The sequence below is a fragment of the Lissotriton helveticus genome, chromosome 6, assembly GCF_964261635.1.
Source record: "Lissotriton helveticus chromosome 6, aLisHel1.1, whole genome shotgun sequence".
Taxonomy (NCBI): domain Eukaryota; kingdom Metazoa; phylum Chordata; class Amphibia; order Caudata; family Salamandridae; genus Lissotriton; species Lissotriton helveticus.
This window is the reverse complement of record NC_136067.1, coordinates 1,494,470,488-1,494,490,942: the sequence shown is the minus strand read 5'-3', so window position 1 is coordinate 1,494,490,942 and position 20,455 is coordinate 1,494,470,488. Positions and strand designations below refer to the sequence as shown.

General features: G+C 47.3%; 1 protein-coding gene across 2 annotated transcripts in view; it reads right to left on the bottom strand.

Annotated features, from left to right (window-relative positions):
- Positions 1-20,455, bottom strand: part of USP34 (ubiquitin specific peptidase 34) — a 2,681,755-nt gene that overhangs the window by 2,439,425 nt on the left and 221,875 nt on the right. For both annotated transcript variants that reach the window (XM_078649291.1, XM_078649292.1), the window contains exon 10: positions 659-751. In XM_078649291.1, the coding sequence (XP_078505417.1) occupies positions 659-751 (93 nt within the window). The remainder of the gene's footprint in view (positions 1-658; positions 752-20,455) is intronic.

The window sequence follows — 20,455 nt, the reverse complement described above, 5'->3', positions numbered from 1 at the left end:
AAATGAGACCACATAACAGTCTTAACAGGGCGAACCATCCCTCACAGATCGATAACTAAAAAAAAACTCATCATTGGGTTGAATCTCCTGCATGAGTGATGGTTCTCCACTGACGTGCCTTATGAGTCTTATAGATAACACATGGACTTCTGCCTAAGGGTCGAAAGCATCGACTAACATCCCAATCAACCAAATTAATAAACTCTAGTTATTTGCACATTTGACACTGTTTTCATAATCGCTAGTTCTCTTAAAGAAATATTTAGCTGTTATCGTCCCCTTTTATAGTATGTTCATAACAATTGATAAATCACTTTATGACCTTGCACTGTGCATCACACACAGCACCGTCAGCACTAGATGCATGGTTTCATATCAACCATTTAGTCGATTATAATACAAACATGAAGTTATTCTCTCTGTAAATGCCTGTATGTTAAACAGATGAAGAATTTGCTTCACAAACTAATTGCAAATGTTTTCGGTAATTTTTAATGTTTGCTAATTTGTACTATTAGACTATTGATTAGAAGTACTATGGTGATTGGAGCCTTTATGACTATTGCAAAACAACAAAATCCAAAAGCAATGAATCAAAGGGAAAAAGTCTATAACAAAAATATTAAAACTGTGCTTTCTGGTCTTGGTATTTATTTACCTGTGCTGCTGCCCAGATGCAGTCTATGTGCGAAGTACTAAGCCGACCTTCAGCAGCCAGAAAATTCAAAATCACTTGACACTGTTTGATGATCTATAAAATAAAAAGAGAACATTCAGTTAAACTCTATGCATGAGGAGCATTTCTATTAATATCTACCTTAAAGAATGTATGTGTTTGAGCTTGGTTGCCTCTATCTTATTCTGCATTGCTACAAGATTCTATTCAGATAGCCATGCAAGAGGAATGTTTTGCAAGGGACAAGCAAACACAGACACCATCAAGCCTGCAAGGAAGCTGTAGGCCTTATTTCAGCTCACAAGTTAGGGGGTGACGTGTGTGGCCTAGCAACATGGCCGACAACCCACATTCGCTCCGAGCTCTGTAACATTGGCTAAGATCCTGATGTAATCCTACCTTTCAATGACCCATCACCTCGCTGTAAATTGGTGCTTGGACATCTGCAGTGATCAAGGTAAACTTTAACAAAACCTCCTGAGACTGTTCCTGATGACATAGATGGAAGGCATTGCCGGGCGATACCGCAGGTGTTGTGACTTTGTGGCTTGGGTGGCCTGCACAAGGTGACTGCCGGTGAGATCAGGAACAGTGCGACACTGGCATCAACTCTGGTTCCCCTGGCAGCAGAGTCCAGGTCTTGGAGGCTGAAAGACGGGCTAGCGAGGAACACCCGGCTGCCAGCAATTAACATTCACGGAGTACTGGGTTGACTCCTGCGGGCAGGGGATACCACTGCTGGATGACCGAGTGTGTGGTGGCAGCTGGATTCCTCCGGTAGGAGCTGGAAGACATGCACGGGGGAGGGGTCTAGCACCTGCCACAGACCTGTTGCAGATCCAAGGCCCTTGGCCTGAGAGAAATCGGGCACTGGGTGGAGAGGGGGTGGGTTCGGAGGGGGGTTGGGGGGGGGGGTGAGAGGGGTTGGACTTCTGCTGCAAAAGCAGACTAGCGGGGTTTGTAGAATCAACCTGCATGCCCTGGTGAGCCCTGGTCTTATTTTCTCATAGTTCCGCCTGCACCTATCGATTCGCTTATGACGGGAATGCACGTTGCGTATTATACACAGCATGAGTGAAACATACTTAGTCGACTGCAGTGTTTTGAAAGGACCACAATGGGCAAAGACGAGGCTGTAAAAACTTCACAATTCAACAAAATGAATTATGCCACTCCCTGAGAAGATAGCTCTATTAGCGAGGCGCGGAACCAGTATGGGCAGGAAAAGGGCCTGGAAACTTCACTGCCTGACATTATGGCAGCTATACAGGGCATCACATAGGCCTCAAAGGAAAAATAGACACAATCAGGAGCAAGGTTAACCTCTCGAGGGTGGATATGCAGAAAGTTGCAGACCAAGTAACAGAAACAAAGGAACAAATTGCAACACTGCAAAAAGAAGATAAACCCTTGAAAAACAGGTTTGCCTCACCGTCTAGCCAGACCACCAGAATAGGGAAATGACTTTAACATGCAGTGTGCACAACAACCTCACATTTACCAGATTTCCTGAAAGAGTGGAAGGACCTTGGATGAAGTGTTCCTAGAAGAATGGTTTATGGCAACATTGCAAACCCCGAGGCTTTCCAAAATGTTTCCAATCAAGAGAGCCCACTGGTCACTAGCGGTCAGTGGCCAATTTGTGTTACAAAAAAAAAGTGCCAGGGCTCTCGTGAAGATGCAGATTGCACCAGCCCATTTCTTCTGTCGGCGTCACCTAAAACAGAACCAACTACTGACCATGAAGTTGGGATAGGATGTGGAGTAATGGTCAGAGCTACCTACTTAGTAGCTGTGGAGCACAAGTTACTTACCTTCGGTAACAATATATCTGTAAGAAACAGTAGTTAGTATTACATTCCTTACCTTTAGAATATCCCCAGGCGTCAGACTGGATCTGGAAAATTGTGCGTAGCAGTACCACTGGGCGTCGGTAGGCGTCGTCTGCGGCTCCGCGATTGCGTCGTCGGCGCCGGGATGACGTCGGAGTACTTAGAAGCCGCCCTCGCGCACTGACGTCAGTTCTTATACACAGCTTTTCCGCGCCAGAAAACGCAGAGCCATGATATAAACCAACACTGGTGCCATGAAAGGGGATGACCTTAACCCTAGATATAGGTTTGCAGAACGGGGAGGATGGGTGGGGCGGTAAGGAATATAATACTAACTACTGATTCTTACAGATATATCGTTACCGAAGGTAAGTAACTTGTGCATCTGAAAGAAACAGGTTAGTATTAAATTCCTTACCTTAGAATAGATACCCCAGCAACACCAACCCCGGTGGTGGGTCTGCGAACCAATGATCACACCACAAAGTCCTTTAGAACGGAACGGCCGAAAAAGCCATCTCTCTGGACTTGGCTGTCCAGGTAGTAGTGTCTTGCGAACGTGTGCAGCGAGGCCCATGTAGCTGCCTGACAGATATCCTGCAAGGGGACTCCACGACCCAGGGCAGTGGTAGCCGCCGTGGCCAGAGTAGAATGGGCCCTCAGCCCAAGAGGAGGCTCCTTCCTCGCCAAAGAGTAGCAAATCTTGATGCACAAGACGATCCACGAGAGATGGTTTGTTTGTGCACCGCCCGTCCCTTCTTAGGGCCCACGTAACCAACAAAGAGTTTGTCATCCACCCGGAACTGGGTGTGCGATCAAGATAGAATGAGAGTGCATGTTTTGGGTCCAGATGGTGGAGCCTCTCTTCCTCTTTCGAGGGATGCGGAGGCGGAAAGAAGGTGGGCAAGGTGATGAACTGCCCGATGTGGAAGGCTGTGACTACCTTGGGCAGGAAAGAGGGTCGCGTCCGCAACACAACTTTGCCCGGATAGACAGAAAGGAAAGGAGGTTTAGAAGAAAGGGCCTGGAGCTCACTCACTCTCCAAAGAGGACAGTTATGAAGTGGCTCGAAGGGAGTGCACATTAGATAAGTCAGAACAAGGTTCAAGTCCCACTGAGGCATGACGAAAGGAACTGGAGGAAACATATGAGTGATGCCCTTCAAGAACCTATTTACAACTGGGGACTTGAACAAAGAGGGCTGATCAGGTAGCCTTAAGAAGGCGGAAATGGCAGAGAGGTAGCCCTTGATAGTGCCCAGAGCAGAGCCCGGCTGGGCAAGAGAAAGAAGAAAGAGGAGAACCTCAGAAAGAGGGGCAGAGACTGGATCCATAGCCTTTGCTGTGCACCATGCAACAAATTTGTTCCACCTGCAGGCGTATACCGATTTTGTGGAGGGACGCCTGGCTGCCAGAATAACATCACAGACTTCAGGAGGCAAGTCAAATGGCCGCAATTGTCGCCGCTCAATCTCCACGCATGGAGGTGGAGGCTGGATAGGTTCGGGTGGAGGACTGTCCCCTGCTGCTGCGACAGAAGGTCCTCCTGAAGAGGCAGACGAATCGGGGATCGACTGACATGCTGAGTAGCTCGAGATACCAGTATCTTCGTGCCCAGTATGGAGCCATAGGGATGACTTGGGTCCGGTCGCGCCTGATCTTCTTCAGCACTCTGGGCAGAAGTGGTATAGGCGGAAAGGCGTACAACAGACCGCAACTCCACTCCCGACGAAAAGCGCCGCCGAGCGAGTGCCGCCTTCGAAATTCCAACGCGCAGAACTGATGACTTTGCGCATTCTCTTCTGTGGCGAATATGTCTAACCAAGGCTCACCCCACTGCTGAAAGAGACCTTGCGCCAGACGCCATTTGTGTTCCATCATGCACCGACGGCTGAGTTTGTCCGCCCTGGCGTTCAGGGAACCTGCCAGGTGTTGAACCACCAGGGTCACGCCCTGATGTTCCAGCCACTGCCAGAGGTGCAGAGTCTCCTGGCATAGGGTCCACGACCCCACCCTGTTTGTTGGAGTACCACATGGCGGTGGTGTTGTCCGTGAACACCTGCACTACTCTCCCCCGGACAGAGGGGAGGAATGCCTTCAGTGCAAGCCGGATCGCCCACAGCTCCAGAAGGTCGATATGGAGCCGGGACTCCGCCGGAGACCAGAGTCCTCTGATCTCCGCCTCTCCCATGTGGCCCCCCCAGCCCTGGAGGGACGAGTCTGTCACAACTACCTGCTTCGGTTGGGGATTATCACCCCAATCGCTGTCCGTGAGCCACCACTGCAACTGTCTTGCAGTGCCCTCCGAGATCAAGACATGGTCCGACAAGTTGCCCTGATGCTGGGCCCACTGAAACTTCAGGTCCCACTGCAGAGCCCGCATCCGCCACCGGGTGTGATGCACCAGAAGGATGCAGGAGGCCATCAGCCCCAGAAGCCGCAGCGTCAACCTGACCGAGACTCAGGATAACGGCTGAAAGATTGGAATCAGAGCCTGAATATCCTGAACCCGCTGTTCGGGAGGATAAACCCGAAACTGCGTCGAGTCTAGAACCGCTCCGATGAAGAGGAGCTTCTGGGAGGGACACAGGTGTGACTTCGGCACATTGATGGAGAACCCCAGCATGTGCAGGAGGTCGGCCGTAGTCTGGAGGTGGCTGACGACTGTCTGAGGCGAGCCCGCCTTCAACAACCAGTCGTCGAGATAGGGGAAGACTGAAACCCCTAACCTGCGCAGATGAGCTGCGACCACCGCCATCACTTTCGTGAACACCCGTGGGGCACTGGTAAGGTCGAAGGGGAGCACGGTAAACTTAAAGTTCTCGTGGCCTACCGTGAACCGCAGGTAACGCCGGTGGGCCGGCAGGACGGGGATGTGGAAATACGCGTCATGTAAGTCCAACGCTACCATCCAGTCTCTGGGGTCCAGCAAAGCCAAGACCTGAGCCAGAGTCAGCATCTTGAACTTCTCCTTCCGGAGGAAGCGGTTGACGTTCCTTAGGTCCAAGATAGGGCGTAGGCCCCCTTTGCCCTTCTTGGGTACCAGAAAGTAGTGGGAATAGCAACCACACCCTACTTCTGGCCCAGGAATGCATTCGATAGCGCCCTTGGCCAAGAGGGCCGACACTACCTCTTGCAGAAGTTGCAAGTGATCCCCCGACACGCGGTGGTACTGCGGTAGCATGGCAGGAGGGGTCACCTTGAAGGGTAGCCCCTTCAGACGATTTGCAGCACCCACCTGTCCGAAGTGATGGCACGCCAGTGAAGGCGCAGATGGCGGAACCTGCCCCCCACTGGCGTTAAATGGGCCTGAAAGCACGGACTAGGAGGGCTTTGAGGCGGATGCTGCGGGAGTAGATGTGGACTGGCCGCGCCGTTGTCCCCTGGCACCGCCACGGCAGTTACCACGCCCAACGCCGTGCTGGATGTTAGACTGCGGCCCGTGGCTGGCAGGACATGGGGCGCCCCTTCCTTGGCCACGAAAGGAGCGAAAAGCAGACTGCTGCTGACACTGCCCCGAGAGGCCCAAGGACTTGGCTGTAGCCCTGGAGTCCTTGAAACGTTCAAGCACATGATCTGCCTTGCCACCAAAGAGGTGGCTGCCATCAAACTGCATGTCCATGAGGGTGTTCTGGACATTGGCCGAGAAGTTGGCGGACCTCAGCCAGGCGTGGCGGCGAACCGCCACCGTCGTTGACATCGCCCTGTCCAGGGAGTCCGTGGTATCCAGTCCACATCGTATGGAGTACCGAGCTGCATCTCGTCCCTCCACGAGGGCTTGAGCGAGTTTTGCCCGGGCCCCCTCTGGACACTCTGGCAGCACGGCCGCAACCATATCCCACAGAGAGTGGGTATAACGGCCCAAGAGGCAAACAGTGTTGACTGACCGCAGTCCGCAGCTAAGGGATGAGAGCAGCTTCTTACCAAACTGTTCATACCTCTTGGATTCCCGATCAGGGGGAGCAAACAGGAATGCAGATTGGGAAGTAGAGGTCTGGATAACCTGACTCTCGGGGGTAGGGTGGGTGGACAGGAAGCTAGGGTCGCCCGGAGCTGGGCGGTGGCGCCTGGCGACGTTCCTATCTACAGGGGTGCCTGTAGCAGGCCTGGACCAGGTGCCCAACAGGACGTCCATGAGAGCCTCATTAAACGGGAGTAAAGGATCCGGAGCGCCAGGCTATGGTTTAAGGACCCCAGTGAGGATGTTAGACCTCACAGTAGCAACGAGCACGTCAGCACCACACTATAAGCAGCCCCCTCCTCCGTAGCCACGGTAGGAGGGGAGACAAAGCCAGTGTCAGGGGAGGTATCAAGACCACTGGCCTCCCCTAGCTCCTCTGTCCAGTCCTGGAAGGACTGACACTCACGTGTCAGAGGGTCTTCAGACCCCTCCCAATCCCCTTCAACCTCCATCTCCTGAAACTCAGGGTCAAAGGATGGAGCCGGATCAAAAAAGAAAGGTTCTTGAGCCGGCGTCGAATGCGCCGGTTCGATGCCGGATCCGGACCGAGAGAGGGATCAGGGACGGCGTCGTGCGGAGGCGGCACCGGGGGGCGACACCCTGGGGGTCGACGCCAGCGGGGTCGGGAGGTCGAGCAGCGGCGACCCGGAACCAGATCCAGCAGGAGCCTGCGGCATCGGGGCCAAAGTCGCCGACGGGGCCAAAGCACCCGAAGGCGCCGGAGCACCTGGCCCGTTTGGACTACCAGTCGGGACCGCGGGGCCCAGAGGCACCATGGGACCAGACGGAGGAGAGAGGGACCTCATGGCCATGAGGAAGGCCTCGATCTCCTCCGGCGTCGCGTTCAGCCCAGGGATCGGCGGGTATGTAGCTGGCCGCGAAGCCGGTGTCGCCCGAACCCCCGGTCGCGTCGCGTGAGCGTCGGGGAGTCAGAAGAGCGATGGCGTCTCTTCGACTTCTTGTGCCTCTTACCTGAGGACATGGAGCCCGACGAATGGTGTTGACTCGTCAATCTTCGATGACTGTTGCCCCGCAACCGGTCCCTCGACCCCCTCCTGGACCGGGACCTCGAGCGGCGCGGGCCGACTGACGGAGCTCGAGGCGCTTGCGGGACCGCTCCCGTCTAGCCTTCAACGTCAAGGCCCGGCAGTCGGGGTACGACCGGTCGTCGTGGTCGGCCCCAAGTCAATACAGGCACCGGCGGTGGGGATCGGTAACCGACATCAGTCGGTTGCAGTCGGTACAGGGCTTGAACCCGGGCATTCCATACTGGCACCGAGAGTCGTGAAGACTCGAGAAGAGATCAAAAAGATCAAAAAAGTTTTAGTCCAAAAATGACTAAGGTACTGCTTTCTCCGGACCTGCGCCAGCTGGCGCAGAGAAAAGAAGAACTGACGTCAGCGCGCAAGGGCGGCGTCTAAGTACTACGACGACGTAATCCCGGCGCCGACGACGGATGCGGAGCCGCAGACGACGCCTATCGACGCGCAGGGGTACTGCTACGCAAAATTTTCCGGATCCAGTCTGACGTCTGGGGATATTCAAAGGTAAGGAATCTAATACTAACCTGTTTCTTTCAGATACCAGGTTTGCGTCTCGGCGTCGGCTCAACATCCTGGGATTCTGGGCAAATAAATGAATCTCCCCATGCCTACCATAAATGAATGTGTCCTTAACTAGTGCTCATGAAAAGCGCAGGGTTGACGTAGAAGCATAGCAGGACTGTGTAGACCCATAGGCTGCCATTATTTGAGTTTAAAATAGTGTCTGCACTTTTAAGGACTCTGAGACCACCAGTTTCCCATCATGCCTAGTAGGTGGCAGTTGCCTCACTTCTTTTGAAGGAATGCATTAGTGATAGGCTGTCCCAATAGTATCCTCAGTTATGTCCACGGGGGAGACGCGTGGGTAGCTTAAGATTTCAACGGAGATTCCCCTAATAGAGAACTGGTTAGGTAATAAACAATTCCTTCTCTCGTAGGGAGCTCTCCACTGATAGTCATAAGCATTTGAATAGAATAGCAAGCTCATCCCCCACCAAGAGAGATGGAAACAGAGGAATGACAATAGGCTCAAATTAAGCAAATATATTTCTGAGGGAAGCTTGTCCTACTTGAGCATCAGCTGGAGCAACTGAATCCCAACAGTAATGCTTGGTGAATGGATGAACAGACCTCCATCCAGCTGCTTTGCAGATCTCATCAAAGCGGTAGCAGGTGCTTTATCTGTAGTAGAATGGGTCTTAGGTCTAGCTAATAAGGTCCTGTTGGCTTTTTGACAGCATAAGAGAATACGGACAGGGCCAGAATTTATACAAAAAATTGGACTGATCTATGTATGTCACAAGTCTGGTCTACATAAAACTTCAAGACCCGCCTCACATCTAGGGGACGAAGAGTTCTTTAAACCTGGGTTGAAGGGTGCTCAAAAAAAGTTGCCAATACAATTAGCTGATTGACATTAAAGTCCAAATCTTGGGGAGGAGTTAGAGTGAGTCTCCTTATAACTACCTTGTTAGCGTGGAAGACAGTGTAGGGTTCGTGAGAACATAATGCCTGTATTTCGCTAACCCTACAAGTGGATGTATGTGCTACGAGTAAAGCTGTTTTCCAAGAGAGATGCTGTAGGGACGCCATATGAATAGGTTCAAAAGGTGACTGCATGAGATGTAGAAGGATTATGGAGAGGAAGGACGTCTAATAGGAAGGAAAACCTTCTTGAGCCCTTAAAGAGAGTCCTTGATCACTGGGATTTTTAAAGATGAGGTTTGTGAAGGACATTGTCTGTAGGTAGCGAGTGCAGCCAAGTGGAATCATATGGAAGAGAATTACAAGCCAGATTTTGCCAAATGGAGAAGACAAGGAAGAATTACATATTCCTGGCAAGTAGAAGAATCTACATTCTTGGAGGAATATCAAACGCAAAATCTCTTCCACTTGACGACATATGCAGAACTGATTGACGGCCGTTTAGCATCCTTGAGGATGCCCAAGCAATCCTGTTGCAAGTTCAAGTGCCTATACGACACTAGCTCAGGAGCCATGCTGCCAAATTCAAAGAGGAGAATTTGGGATGAACTATCTGGTCTCCAAACTTCATTAGCAGGTCTGGTCGGCATGGCAGCTTGAGATGTGGACGCTGTGACCGGTGAAGGAGGTCTGTGAACCACCTTTGATTTGGCCACTACGGGGCTATCAGGATGAGTCAGGCTCTCCAGTGGGACAGTTTGCGGTGGAGACTGCCGGGACTACCACCATTTGCGCGGTAGAGGCCGCTTTGTATTATTTACCCCTTTACACGAATATTAACAACTATGCCAGTTGACAGTTGGACACAGGAGGACTACTTAACCATGGTAAATTTATATCCAGAGAATAAATTGATAATTTTTGAGGGAGCACAGGATGCTTTTGGGATTGGTAAAAGCCAGGTAATGCAATATACATGGCTAGCCTGTACAGCCCAGGGTATATGGACCTCTTTCCCTGAAGTCCCTCCGCAATGCAAGCGATAATGTTATTGGCTCTCCCCGGTGCAGATGCCTGGGCTCCAATCTATATAGAGCATGACAGACGGACCAGATAGCCATGGTCGAGAAAGTCTGAGATAGGTGGCGGGACTTCTTAGACATTGAACTTATAAAGGGTGGTTGAGAGTGTGTGGGGAGGTGCAGTATGTGTCCAGTAACGCACACTTTAAAATACTAAAGTATCATTATGTCCTTATGACATACTCCACCCCAGTAAAATTGCACAAAATCAACCCAGACAAACCAGCGCAATGTGGGATGTGCCAAATGGAATATGCAGAGATCCTACATATCGTATGGAACTGCCAAGTCATATATGACTTTTGGGAGCAAATAGCTAGAATCATAGGTAAATATGTAAAAGGCGGCTAAACTCTTATAATAAAATAGTATATACTCAACATCGTCCCAAAGAAAGGTAAGAACAAGATCAGGAAGAAAAAAAATTTTCAAGTCACTGCACTGGCCAAGAGGCAAATAGCTACACACTGGATGAACAGTAAACCACATCCGCAAAGAGGCCTGGATCTGTGACATTTTAGAATGGGGAGTGGCAGAGGAGTCACAAATGAGAAGGGTTAGGCACGATGAAAGTCTGCCGAACTCCTTGGTTCTGTGGCCCAAGATTATACACGCCATTTCTATTGTTTAAAATATTTTACTACATTTTGTAATAAAATAAAGACAATATAAAAAATAGCACCAAACTAGATGCACACAAAAATATCTATAACAAGAGTAATGATATATTAACAGTACCTTTATAAAAACGTTAACAAAATGCTTTGATATATACAAAAATTAATGTAACTAAAAAGGGGAGGTAAAAATGCATATCAATGTAAAAAAAAATCATCACAGAGCTACTTATAATAACCATTAATAATGTATTAAAAATATTGAACTAGAAATATAAAGCTATATAATAATCAAATGGTTTCCAAAATGAACGATAAGTGGAACTGTTATTCATAATACCAGATAAATATAGATTTACACCTCTTCTAGTAAAAATTATCCATGACTACCATGTATGAAATGATAATAATGAAGCATCTTTCCAACTTGAAGTAATAGATTTTAAGGCAGCTGATCAAAAATCTAAAAGTTTATATTGTAAATCAGACATATTCATAGAAAGAGCAACAGATTTACAAATCAAGATAATATAGGACAGTGGTTCAGAAACAATAAGTGTTTTTTTTAATGACATCCCTCCAAAACTGAACGACAAAATTACATTCATAAAGAATGTGCTTTAACGAAACTGGATTCAAGTTAAAATACCAACAATTAGAAAAAGGTAAAAGCTTAGCTTGAAATAACTTTAAAGGAGTCCATAAACAATTAAAAAGAATTAAAGAATTTGCTTGATACAAGGACACAGGTATGTAATCCTGAAATACTATTTAACCCCTTCCCCTTCGGGGCTAATTCCCCCCGGGGCGGGGGGGGTGGGTGGGGGACCGCGCGCGGTGCTTGTGACGAGCTCAGCTCGTCACGCTGCACAGTGGAGCTGTGCTCATGACGAGCTGAGCTCGTCACAACTCCGCCCACTTAACAGAAAGCCCAGCACAGCAGGGGAATTATCCCCGCGTGGGCGTTCCACGGCTGTTATGACGAGCTCAGCTCGTCATGAGCACAGCTCCACTGTGCCTCATGGCGAGCTGAGCCAGTCATGAGCGCCAAAGGCGCTAACCAAATTTTCTTCCATATATCCTGAGATAATTCATTATTCCAAAAAGTAGATATCACATTAATATTATTTCCTTGGAAATTATTCAACTTTTTATAAATTAAGGATATGACACACAAAGAAGTAGCCTGTGACTGAATATCCATGTCTAATTCAGAAATACTATTTGAGGGACTATTAGAAGAATAATCCAATATAAAATTACATAAAAGCTCATTTTCAGAAAAATCTGAAGGAGGCAAGTAAGATTTTTGTTTTCAATTCATCAAATGATAAAAAAGCGTTATTATGTAATATAGCTTTAAAATAAAAAATGCCAGGTTTAATCCAAGACTGACAATAATGTACATTTCGAGAAAGTTTTAACCATGGATTATGCCATAACAATATATATTTAAGATATGGGAAAAGTAGATTGACAAAACTAATCTAAATCATGAAATATTAATTTAGTGGATTTCAAAATATTAGATTTATTAAGTAATGTTGAAGTATTAGACATACTTAAAGCAGGTAGAGGAAATGGTGGAATCAACACTTCTTCTATAGGAAGCCTTGTAGGAGGCATATTAACCCACTTGGATGCTAATGACAAGGGTAACTCGTCATGCACTGCCCATTCATTTCAATGGAAATTAGTGAATAAGAAAAATATTGCCTTAGCACTAAAGGGGTTAAGATGGGAATGATTAAGCCGATAACTTTGCTTCAATATAAATGCTTTATGATAATTTAAAAAATCAGGTAACCCAAAAGCTCCATTACATTTTGCAATTTTTAATTTATCATAGCTAAACAAGGAGTTTTATTGTTCCAGATATATTTAGAAAACATTGTTTCAACATGGGAAATTGAGTAGGTAGCGTAGCAAGGAAATAAAATGTTTTAGGCGCGATTATCATTTTTATTGAATCTATTTTCCTCCACCATGACAAATGTAAAGTTGACAATTTGAGCAATTTCCCTTTGATATAATTTATAATATTTTCACAGTTTAATGTGATTGATTTTTTTATATTATGGGAAAATAATATACCAAGATATTTGAGTATTTCATTTTGCCAAATTATTTCTTTTATGGGTTATATCACGAGTACAATGAAGATTTAGAGGGGATGTACATAGAGATTATATCAAATAAAGAAGGAAGGGAAAATTCAGGATTACTAATGAACTAAAGTACATCATCTGCATAAGGTAATGTTTTTATAACAACATCATTAATAGTAATACCATTAATCTCTATACAATTTCAAATAACAGTGATTAAAGGTTCAATAACTAAAAGAAAACGTACATTAGACAAAGGACAGCCCTGACAAGTTCCCCTGAAAAGCAAAAATGGATTAGAAATATGAACATTAATGAGAAGTTGAGCAGAAGGCCTGCAATAAAGAGCTGCTCTCATGCAAACAAATGAATCACCAAAATTAAACACAAATAAGGTATGAAATAAATATTGCCAATGAACTTCAGCTTTTTCAGCATCTAATGCCAATACTCCAGAAGGTAAGGGTAAGGAAGGTCCATTTTCAATAGCATGTAATATCACTCTTGTATTGGTTACAGAATATATATGTTTTATGAAACCGGATTGATCAGAATGTACAAGCGAATCAAACACAGAGGTCAACCTAGTTGCAAGAATTTTAGCATAGAGTTTACAATTCTGATGTATTACGGAAACAAGCGATAATTTGAAACAGTAGGATTTTAGTAAGGTTTGGAAGAACTACAATCAATGCTTCAGCCAAAAATCCTGAAGTTGTTCGAGAGGAATTAAAATAGGTAAAAAGCTTCAACAAGTGAGTTATGAGGTACAAAACAAATTCCTTATAAACTTCAGCTGGGATTCCATCAGGTCCTGGAGATTTATTAGGTTCAAGGGATTTGATGGCCAATTCAATCTCTTCCAAAGTGATTTGCGAATCTAAGTCATCTTTGCCTATTTGTGATATTTTTTGGGAACCACATTTGCGCAAACAAGTATCAATCAATGAAGGAGCCACAGAAGGAGGTTTATTATAAGCTTAAATAGTAATTTAAACATTCATAAACTATATACTTTTGGGATAAGGCAATCTTTACATTGAAACTATGATTAGTAATCTGAGTTGATCTTTTTTATACACAGATAATTTACCAAGAATATGCCTGATCTACTAGCATTAAAAGAGAATTTGGCTTTACTATTTGAAAGTTGTATACCAGCTCTTCTACTTAATAGGGAATTACATTTGTAACAAAGTTTTTGTAATTTTATTGTATATTTGAGTTTGTTAGAAGATATAAAGAGCCCTCAAATTTTGCAATCGGTTTGTCCAAATCTTTAATTTTAGAATTGAAAGATTTGTTTTCATGAGCCATAACGGAAAGGGTTACACCTCGAATATATGCTTTAAAGGCATCTCATTGAGTTACCATAGACGTAGAACATTTTGGATTAAAAGTAAAATAATTCAATTTTCGTATTCAATACAAATTTCGTTTTAATAATTTCATTGAGAACAGTAGAAGTACTCAATTGGGGAGCTGTGGGAGGAACATGGTGGCAGCGGGCTAGCCGCCGCGGTACTCCGCCCCTTAGCCGCAGCAGAGTGAGATGCCAGCGCTTTAGCATTTCTGCGTTTTGTAATGCAGCAGTGCGTGTTCGAGAACGAAATGCAGGAAGAAGCACTTTTCCCGTGAGAAAGGTTTCTTTCTTTCACTATTTGCCCTCACCTTCCTATATTCTGCTGGATTAGCAGGTTTTTTACTTTTTTTTTTTCGGCGGCCGCAGTTTTTCTCCCCCCCCTCCCATGTGCCTCCCTTCCGGGGGCGTGGAACGACCTGGGCCGGCGGTTCCTGACCGTCTGCTGCTGCAGACGGGTCTACGGCCTTGGAGCAGGGCCGCCCTGGAGCTCCGGCGCGGTAGGCGGTTGCGGAGCCTCCTGCGGGATCCACGAGTCGTAGCTGGAGGATTAACCGCTAACACTAACACGTCTGTTAGTGTCACGGCGGCAGCGGCTACAGTGGCAGCACCGGTTGGACCAACAACGCGAGCAGCAGCAGCAGCACTCAAAGAGGAGGTGAAAGGGAAGGAGGTGGGGGGTAAACCCAGCGAAATTACAGAGGTTGTGGCGAAGTTCAGAGGACCTTGGGGGCCCTTCAGCCCAGCGACTATCAGCCAGAGGACAGGGAGGACAGGGGGGGCGGATTCTCTTGAGCATACACCCGAGCCCCTTTCAGCATTAGTAGAGCGATCCCTTAAGTTGCCACATATTTCAGGCACGCCTGGGTCCACAAGCCAGGGGGAGCTGGGGAAGGCAGTAAGAGGGGGCCCAGAGTCGAAAAAAGAAGGGGGGTAGCAGGGACTTGAAGCTGCACCAGCCTACTTATATCTCGGTGCAAGGTGGCGTTCCACAAGGCAAGTTTATGCCCCAAGAAGTTCATACCCCTATCAAAACCTCTTCCTTTCTTTCCAACGAGGTGAAGGCTAAAGGAGCAAAAAAGGGCAACAAGGCTGCTAGGTCTGGGAAGCTTATACTCTACTCTGGTTCTAGGATAACGCCTTCCCTGCGCTCATACTTCAAAGCTGTCCCCCAGGTGCTTAAGCTGGGCTTAAACTCTACCCCTCAAACAGGTGACCTTCCAGTGCCAGGCTCATTGGGTAGCCCGGATTGCTCAGCGGTCTTGGGCTGTGTAGATCCCACTAACACCGCGACACCTCTGTGCCCTTCGGTGGTTTTCCAAATTAGTCTATCTTTAATTATATCATCAGTTCTTCCTCCCGAGGAAGGTATGGAGGAGGCCGTACTTGCCATTCCCGCCACAGTGGGCGGTGAGGGGGGGGGGGGGAGGGGGGGAGTGTCTGGTCCGATTTTGAGCCTCACTGAGCAGGGCAGTGATTCTGCATTGCCAACACAGTTACTAACACTACTTCCTGGACTGAACGAAGAAACCCCCTTAGTAGGGATCTCATGGGATTCCTTGCTCGAAGAAGTAGGTGCTGTGGACTGCCCTACCAGCTCCGGTGGTGGTCACATTTCTCCAACTGTTTCAGTCACCACCTTTGATTCTTGTAATATGGAGGTTTCGGAGCAGTAATTAATTAATCAGAGGGGTAAGATCCAGCCCCAGTCTCAGGTTCAGGAAGAATGTGTGAGTCTCGGTATTCAACGTAGTACACAGCAAGTTTCTCTTGTTTCTCCCCCGGTGCCAGAGGACAGTTCTGTTTTCAATACTGCAGCGTGCACTCCTGCCCCCTCCTTACACCAAATGTTTTTGACCTTGTCAGCCGACATTAAAAGGGGGTTTGAAGAATCTGCAGTAATTCAGAGAGAGATCAAGAGTTATTGCGAGGCCTTGGGCAATAAGATAGATGGACTCACCTCAGGAACATGTGTACTGGAAGAGACCATGGGCGTGCTATCTTTGCATTTAGATAACGCAAAGGAAGAAATCTCGAAACTTAAGAAGGAAGACATTGCAATATCGGAAAGGATGGAGATTTTGGAAAATCACGCCAGGCGCAGCAATATCCGAATCCTCAATGTACCGGAGGGCAGCAAGGGGTCGGACATTAAAAGCTTCGGTATTCCACATGTGAGAAGTTGGCCTGATATATGATGTTTCCAATTCTGGAACCACCTTGTATCAGTCCAAGCTTTCCCTTATGGTGTCTGGTTGTAAGTCAACCTTGTAGACAAGCTATCTTAATGGTAGCATAGACTAAGCAGCCTTAAAGGCTTAACTCAAGAGGTCGTGTTAAGCGAGCTGTTTTACCAATCACAGTCCTGTAATATCAAATGAAAGGACACCACACAAGTATATATTATAAAAATATATGTATTTATTTCTTAAAATAATCCCGAGTATTCTTTTTGAACAAAGGGGCACAAGCGTTAAATCAAAAGCACAGCATAACATACAAAGTTGCACAATTATGGATGAGGGCGAGGGGCCACTCAGACCATATACTAAGAAAGTGGTATAAGAGATACCAATTGATCAGTGGTTAGGCCTATGGCCTAGGGAATCGCTGGGAGCAGTCGGGACAAGCAATGCTGAAGTCGGGAAAAGCCCGCGGGATTCGGGTGCAGTGCTGAAAGCACACGCATGCACCAATGCAAGTCAATGGTGCGTAAAAGTTAAGCAAATAGAGTTTTAGGACACTTCCGCTGAACCTAGAAAGACAAAACTTAAGACACAGACCCTAGAGGTGTGTACCAGTGTGGGAACACCGGTGTTGCAATGTTACCTCACCCACAGGAAGCTGGTGCACAGGGTCGAAGTAGTGTCTGATTTCGTCGCGCTGGTTCTTGGTGCTTGAAGCTGAAGAGGCTGCAGGCGCTGTGAAGGAGAAGTGTCCGGTGGGATCCAAGGGTGGATCGAAGTCGAAAAGTACCTGAAAGCAGAGGGGACAGAGTCTGGGTCACTCAGCAGTGACCGGGGTGGAACCAGGATGGAACCAGGCAATGTCGGGCGCAATCAGGTGGTTGTTGATGAGCTTCTCTCCGCAGTCACATGGGCTCTGGGGCATCTACGAAGTCCAGGAGCGGGTCACGATCTGTCCCACGAAGGCTCTCGCCGTCGGCGCTGTCGGCTTCAAGATTGGAGCAAACAACACTTGGCAAAAGCAATCCACGCGGAACTGGAAGATTGCTTCTCACTCGGACCAGGAGGGTCAGAGTGGGTACTCCTTTTCAGGGGAGTGGGTGCAAATCTGGAGCAACCAGAATCACAAGTCGTATTTCGGTTTTTGTCGGCACAGGGGCCACAAGCCAGCTGGCAAGGGACTGGCCAACGCGTTGAGCCAAAAGAAGCAGAAGGGCCCCACGCGGCACTCGTCGAGTGTGGAGGGCTGAACTTTGGTGCAAGAGTGGCTCAGGGTTGGGGCTTCTCAAACCCCGGTGTACAGCTTCGAGGGTCACTCGTGGGCTGCACGGTCAGCGTCTCGTGGTCTTTTCAAGATGGCGTGCCCCACGCTTCCGGTCGCCTCCACGGGTCTCAGCTCTGCAGGGACTGTGGATCGGGCTGTTAGAAGGCAGGCAAGCTTGATCTCGTCGATCTCTGTCGCTCGAGTTCCGGCGGGAACTGCAACACAGCAGACGTCGAGGTGCTGGATGGTGCCTGTTTGCACAGGGTGGTCACTCCTTGACCACAAGGGAGATTCTTCAGTCTTCTACGTTGAGTAGGATGTCGAAGGGTCCAGAGTTTCGTTTCTTATGTTTCATCAGGATAATTTGAAGTGCATTGGCACTGCTCCCACTCTTATTCGAATCTGGGGGGCTGGATTACCTGCTAGGTCCCCTCCTATGGGTGGGACCCAGGAAGGGGGTGGATACACCCCTTTCCTTTGATCCAGGCCGGACTGGGGCTGGTGTGCCCCAGAACCGGTTTGACCGGATTATGCAAGGGGCAGCCTTGTGCTCCCCATGCAGTGTCTGGTTTCTTTCAAACCTCCCTGCTACAATCCACTATCTCCTGTCTGGGGTGGTGTGACACCTCCCTGTGACAGGAAATCCTTTGTCCAGGCCCCCTTGGCTGAGTTTCGGTCAGCTACAGGGGGTCAGACTTGTGTCTGTGGCAGAAGCATCCATTTTGTGGATCTGAGGCCCTTTTAGAAATTAACCGCATTTTAGTAAAGTAACATGTCTTCTCCCTCTAGAGGGGTGGAATGCTATCCCCGTCGCCAGAACTGGCGAGGGGATAGTATTCCAAATCGTATGACACCTTACACGACATGTTTTGATAAAGCCAAACCAAAGTTGCTATATAACCGCGAGGATTATAATGCACTTAATAGTATATAGTATGGCATTATTCTGAAACAGCTTAGGGAGTTGTTCCCGACAGCTGCAGACAGGCTCAGCTCATGCTAGAGCTCCATCTCACATTAAACCACGCACTCTGCCTCCAGAATTGATAAGGCCTTCCATAGGAGTGGCTCACAGGTTTATATGTGTCCAGATATAGGTTTAGATATAGGTATACTATATCTAAGCAAGAGGTGATTACACCATCTTGCCCCAGCTGAGTGATCAGCCAGTTGTGTCAATTTAAGAACCAGCCAGGGGTGGCAAAAGATATGCTGCTGCCCCTGGGAGGCCTTGGTGGCACCTATGCCCTGGGCACCTATAGTGCATGGTACAGGGGCTGACAAGGAGTCCATTTCCAATTGTGGTATGTACCTAGGGTACATGGAATCCATTTTACAGAGAGAGCAGATAGCCTGGGGCCCTGATTAGCAGGGAACCAGGCCAACTAAGTCAAAAACCAGCTAAACACAAGGCAAAAAATCTGGGGTAACCATAGTCAGGTAGCCACCTTCCTACACCACTGCTAAAGCAATCTCTAAAATTGGACCAATCTGAAGATGAATTAGCTACAGATATCCAACGCATACATAGGGAGCCCTTTAGGCGGAACCTCCAGAGGTCTAAGCCGAGGAAGATCCTAGTGAACTTTCACACATACTCCCTTAAAGAGCAAATCCTTAACTTAGCACTAAAACAAAAATCTCTATACTATAAGGGCTTTGCCTATCAAATACGGTCAGATCTATCCAGGGCCACTCTCGAAAAACAGTGGGAGTTGGGTAAGAGAATGGAAGCTTTTCGGAAATCTGGAGCCACAGTACAGATGGGGTTTCCTGCCTCACTAAAAATAATGATTAACAATAAGACGTTTAACATCCGTTCGGTCCAGGCAGCAGATGAGCTGTTGATGACCTTGCAGGGCGATAAGGGCGCGGCAGGTGGTTCAGGTTGATCATCCATGTAGTTAGCGTCATGTTGTGGACCGCCTAGGGGAGTAGATTATTGTGCTTTTATCTTCTCCCTGCTTCCTTTGGCTTTCCATTCTTCCCTCTCTGTCCCTGTTCCCCTCTTTTCCTCTCCAATTTCTGGGATACGTTATATGGCTTGATTGTAAATGGAGGGGTAAGAGGTCATCACAGTTTCGGGAAGGCAAATGTCTGCTTTTCTCTCTTTTTTTCCTTTCTTTTTCTTCCATATTTAAGGAATTAGATGGGAAGCAAACTAGAAAAAACAAAAAGGGGGGGTGGGAAGAGAACTATATAACAAAATTAAAATATATATATAGATTTGGCACTCACTTTGCAGGGGCTGGGGTAGGGCAAGGGGGTACCACCAACCGGATCTGTTGGGGCATGGGTTAAAAAAAAAAAAAAAATCCTCATTTTCAGATTGGTTCCTAATAGGTTTTCTTTCATATAGTCATTGTAACTGCTTCTCCTTGGGTAGTTGTTTTAGGAGGTTGAGGTGTTTTTTTTTTCCTAGCTGGTTTTATAGGAGGAAATATGACACATGAGTAATCTCAAGATTCTCTCCTGAAATGTTAATGGCCTGCGCACCAAACCAAGGGCTAATAGGATTATACAATATCTCCGTGACATGGATGCGCAGGTCATTATACTCCAGGAGACACATCTAATTGAGGCTGAGATACTCGATCTTATGAAAAAGAATAGGTGGATGGAGATATCGGTATCAACCTCACAATCACTAAACACAAGGGGTGTGTCTATTCTGTTTAAAAAATCTATTAGCTCAAGAATAATAACTCAGAAGGTAGACCCCGGAGGTAGATGGGTGATTACCACAGTAGATGTTGGTGGTGTACACCTGACTTTTGTGGGCTTTTATGGACCCAACCAGGGCGACCCTACACCTTTGGAGCTCCTATTTTCACATCTCTTACATTTTACTGAGCCTATTATTATAGCTGGGGACTTTAATATTGTGCTAGATCCCGTTTTA